Below are 4,857 nucleotides of genomic sequence, written 5' to 3'. Positions count from 1 at the left end.
AACATTTTCAGGAAAGAATTGGGCCTTGAGCTCTCTCTTCAAGTCTGCCCAACTATCAATTACACAGTTTCCATTTTCAATGTCATTGTACTTAGCACGCCACCACAGTTTGGCATCACCCACCAAGTACATGATTGTAGTGTCCACTTTCATCGGTTTTGAGGCCATCCTCACAGCGCGAAAATACTGTTTCATATCAAACAAGAAGTTCTCTAACTCCTCAACATCACGGGCACCCCCATACGTCCTGGGTTCAGGTACCTTGGTCTTACTAACTCCCGAAGTGTTGGAATTCCCCATAGCAAGAACCATCAAATTCACCTTTACATCCAGATCAACCATCTAGGCCTGCAAAGTTTCCACAGTGTGGTGAAAGTCCTCTAACATTTTATTTGTCAAACTTGCTTGATGCTACTGTGATCCCATCACTTCATCAACAAGTCCCCTCAGTTGGGCCATCTCGTTGGCCATGTTGTTGGTTGTCTCTTCAACCTATGCTTCCAGTGCACTAAGTCTTTTAGCATTGTTTGGTGTCATGGTCACTTACCAAAGCTTCCCAAATCCCACAACGAAGGTAACTGAATTCTCATAACAACTGAGCCTTGGCTTTGATACCAAGTGTCACAGTCCGACTATTTTCACACCCTTGTGAAGGGCCGTGCGGCGCTAGCTAAAGCACTCTTACTTAACTAGCCAACCTATCGTTTACCAACATTCATCCACAACGCACTTTCATTAACATTCATTCAAATAGCAGCGGAAACAGTAATTAATTCATGAAAGTCGTGGCAAGCAAGTAATAAACATTGAAGCAAACGTAATTCATTAACAAATCCTCCGTTGACATGGTGTACTTAGCGAGGGAGGCAAGTAGGCTAAACACGTTGACAATTGCTAGTGAGTTTTACAATGATTGATGAACACTCACCCTCCCCTAAAGAGCTTTCTGGGTTATTCTCACTTTGGCACCAGGAAACATCAAAGTGATCGAGGAGTCATACTACCTTATTTGGCTTACAATGAAATAAATACTGAAAAATAATCTTACACTAGTATTTACATGATAGAAACTCATCTCAAACACACAAGGTAAGCAGTCACAGATAAGTATAATGCCCTGAACAAGCCTATCTCGTGACACCAAGCCATAACTGTTGGCTTTGTCAAGAGTAGTTATAGTTCAGAACTTGGCTCTTCGAGGTTGTGTTTTTCCAAAATAGGGCACCGCCTAATCTCCAATTCCTTTAGTGTGGTCATCTGAAGGTACTGCGGCAGCGCCTTTAGCTTGGGACAGTCTTCAATTCCTAGTGACGTAAGACATGGCATTACCTTCATATCTATTCCTTTGCCCAATCTTGTTCCCACATCCCACTCTTCCCATTCGTCCATGCCACTAAAGACGAGTTCCTTCAACTTCGGAAACACAATTGTGCTGTCAGCACCTTTCTCTTGTCTGTCATCATCATCAATCTGTATTCCTAAAAACTCAAGACCCACCTTCTTCAAAATAGCCATGCCCTGTATAATAAGTAATTCAAGTGATGGCAATATCCCGAGAGGAGGCAAACACGCACAGTTCTTACAGCCTTTGATGTTAAGTCCTCGCAGGTTAGTCAATGAGGTAATCCAGTTGGGTATCCGGGTGCCTCCATAAAAAGATATCACTAAACATTCCAAGTCTGGGGGTGGCTGTAAGGCTTTAAGTACCTCATAATCCTTAATTTCATCCTCACCCTCTCCAGAGAATTTCAATTTCAAATAGTGGAGGCCATTCTTCTTTTTCATTTCTGCTTTCTCAGCTTCCCATGCTTTTACCACATTTTTCAACCCACTTATTTTAAGGCTCCCTCGAAGGTTGTTCAGATTTCTCAGATATCCAATCTTACATGCTTCACTATCATCACCAGAACCGACACAGAAACCTTCTAATGTCCGAAGGGAGATTAACCCACCGATGCCTTTCGGCAACACTCTTAGACTTTCAGTTTTCAAAATCAGAAGATGTCTCAAATTAATTAGTTTCCCAATTCCTTGAGGTAGCTTTTTCAGATCGGGACACCAATTGAGGTTCAAGGTTTGCAAATTACACAAGTTGCATAATGTTTCTGGCAAATCTTCAAACGAATTATTGGATAAGTTAAGGTACCTCAAATGTATCAATCTCCCTACTTCGAGTGGAACTTCAATTGCATTACCACTCAAATCTAATGCCCGAACAAATGCCATATGATCAAACGGATCACATGGGGCTATGAACATTCTTGAGAAGGTTAGCAAGAGGGTGCGTAGATTTTTGGTGTTGTAAATGGTGGAACGAAATGGGGCCATTGCTTCACATTCTACCGTTAAATGACGGGCTTTTCCACAAGACAAGTCCATCTTGAGCTGTTCTTTGCTGTTGGCATCCACAAGAACACATTCATTCTTCGTAAGGAACCGAGCGAAGTCATGCACTATATCGTGCATCTTGCATGAGATTATTCTGCCAGACGAATCTTTTTTAAAATCCTGGAAGAAAGAGCGCATTGCCAAGTTTTGGAAGTAATCTTTGCCAGTTCTCTCCATCTCCAAACTTCCTTCCGTGCCAAGAAAACCTTGTGCCATCCACAGTTGAATCAAATTGTCCCTCTCAATCTCGCAATCTTTCAGAAAGATGGCACAATATGAGAAGCAACGTTTCATTGCAGGAGACAAATCATCATAACTCAACAGCAAAGCAGGGGAAAGATGTTTTTCAACAACTTCCAGCTGCCATATTTTACTGCCCAAAACATGCTGCCAATCTTCTCTATTGTCTTTCAAGCGCATGAGACTTCCCAAAGTCTTTGCAGCAAGTGGCAAGCCCTTGCACTTGTTTGCTATTTCCCTCCCAATTTTTTCTAGTTTCTCAGAATCCTTCTTACTCCTCCCGAAGAATACTATCTGACTAAACACCAACCAACACTCCTCGTCCGACAATGCCTTCAAGGAATGCACACAGGAGCTTCCCATCATCTTCGCAACCCTCTCGCTGCGTGTAGTCACCAAGATTCTACTACCCCGGCCGCCATTGCTGAGAGAGTGTTCCAGTGGTTCCCACTTCCTGTAGTCCTCAGTCCACACATCATCTAGCACAAGAAGAAACCTCTTTCCCATGATAGATTTGTGAATGCGCTGTGGCAAACCTTCCCAGTCAAGAGAACTAGCATAACCCACTTTCAAGTCACTCTCTTCGTCCAGAGCCTTAAGAATTGCATGAGCAATCCTTACCTCATCAAAGGGATCTGACACGCACACCCAAATCCTCTTCTTAAAATGACTTATCACTGCCTTATCATTGTAGGCTAATTGAGCAAGAGTCGTCTTCCCCATCCCTCCCATGCCCACCAAGGAAATGAGTTGGAGACCCTTATCTTCCTGACTGCTCTCACCCAACAACTTCCCCACTATAACGTCCTTGTCTAGATCTCGACCTTTTATTCTCGATACATCGACAAAAGATGCAGATCTCGGTCGCGCGGGTTCTTCAGCGACAGCCCTTGTGGATTTAGGGATGAAACTGTACCTATCTTTCCCTTTAGAAATGGCATCCAGCCTACCATTTATGTCTTTGATCTTGAGGGCTATGTCACGACGCAGAACAACCCGACTGAAACAAAAACCAGGGGAAGGAATTTTGCAGCATATCTTCTTCCTGGGAATATTTGGAGCAGTTTCAGCTTTTTCACCAAGTTGTAATTGGAGAATCGCAGTCCTCCACTCATCCAACACGTCCTCCGCATCGTAGGCTACGTCCTTGAGCTTCTCTAGCCAGAGTCTCACCCCTTCTTCATGGACTTGTCTCTTCTCGGCATCTGTGAGAACGGCTCCGATGGCCTCGAGAGTGGAGGTGAGCCTTTGGACCTGCTCTTCGACGCCCACAACCAGCCTCACTTCATTTTCCATCTCCTGCTGCATGACTGAAACCAACTGCCCCAGCACTGCAGAAACAAGAGCATCAGCCATAGTTGGAGATGGTGGTTGACTGAACAAGAAAGGGAAAAAGGAAACTGAATATGTTTCTCCAGATAGCAGCCAAGGAAAACAAGGGTGTTAAAACTAAGAAACTCTAGATTATAATAAAACTGTACAAAAACTGTACAAGGGCCATCCTAAGGCAGACTACAAGGGTAATTTAGGAAGTTATGTTAACATCCTCCCTTAAACTTAAGGTGGTATTGAAGATGTCAACTGAAATTTACATACTAAAGCACGATGGCGATCAAGTGGATGAACCTTTGTGAAGATATCAGCCAACTGACCAGCCGAAAGAACTTACAGGAGGTGAAGTGTCCCTTCTTGAAAATGATGACGCACGAAATAACAATCGATCTCGATGTGTTTGGTGCGTTCATGAAAGATATTGTTGTGAGCGATCTGGACAGCACTATGATTATCACAGTAAAGCGGAGTGCTCGAGGGCTGAGGAACGCCCATATCTTGGACAAGCCAACGAAACCAAAGAAGCTCAGAAGTAGTATCGGTAAGAGCCCGATACTCAACCTCAGTGCTAGAGCGAGCAACAACAGTCTGTTTTTTGCTCTGCAAAAAGATAAGAGAGTCACCAAATAGAAAAAGAAAACCAGTGGTAAACCGATGATCAGTAGGGTCCCCTACCCAATTAGCATCTGAATAAACTTGCAACGTCAAGGATGAGTGAGAGAGAAAAAAAAAACCATCAAATAATGTTCCCTTCACATATCGTAAGATGCGAAGAACAGCTGCATAGTGAACAAAACGAGGAGCCATCATAAACTAGCTAACAAGGTGCACTACATAGGCAATGTCTGATCTAGTGACAATGAGATAAATCAAGCTCCCAACAAGCTGTTAGTAACG

At 43.4% G+C, this 4,857-nt stretch overlaps 1 protein-coding gene across 1 annotated transcript; it reads right to left on the bottom strand.

Moving 5' to 3' along the window:
- Positions 1-1,173: 1,173 nt before the first annotated feature.
- LOC131163527 (putative disease resistance protein RGA3) lies at positions 1,174-4,038 on the bottom strand. Its single transcript, XM_058120122.1, has one exon. The coding sequence runs from the start codon at positions 3,982-3,984 to the stop codon at positions 1,174-1,176; it is 2,811 nt and encodes a 936-aa protein (XP_057976105.1). The 5' UTR covers positions 3,985-4,038.
- Between the last annotated feature and the right edge of the window lie 819 nt (positions 4,039-4,857).

This window comes from Malania oleifera, chromosome 9 (assembly GCF_029873635.1).
Source record: "Malania oleifera isolate guangnan ecotype guangnan chromosome 9, ASM2987363v1, whole genome shotgun sequence".
In the NCBI taxonomy this organism is placed as follows: Eukaryota; Viridiplantae; Streptophyta; class Magnoliopsida; order Santalales; family Ximeniaceae; genus Malania; species Malania oleifera.
The sequence above is the reverse complement of the archived record's forward strand: the minus strand, read 5'-3'. Positions and strand labels throughout refer to the sequence as shown.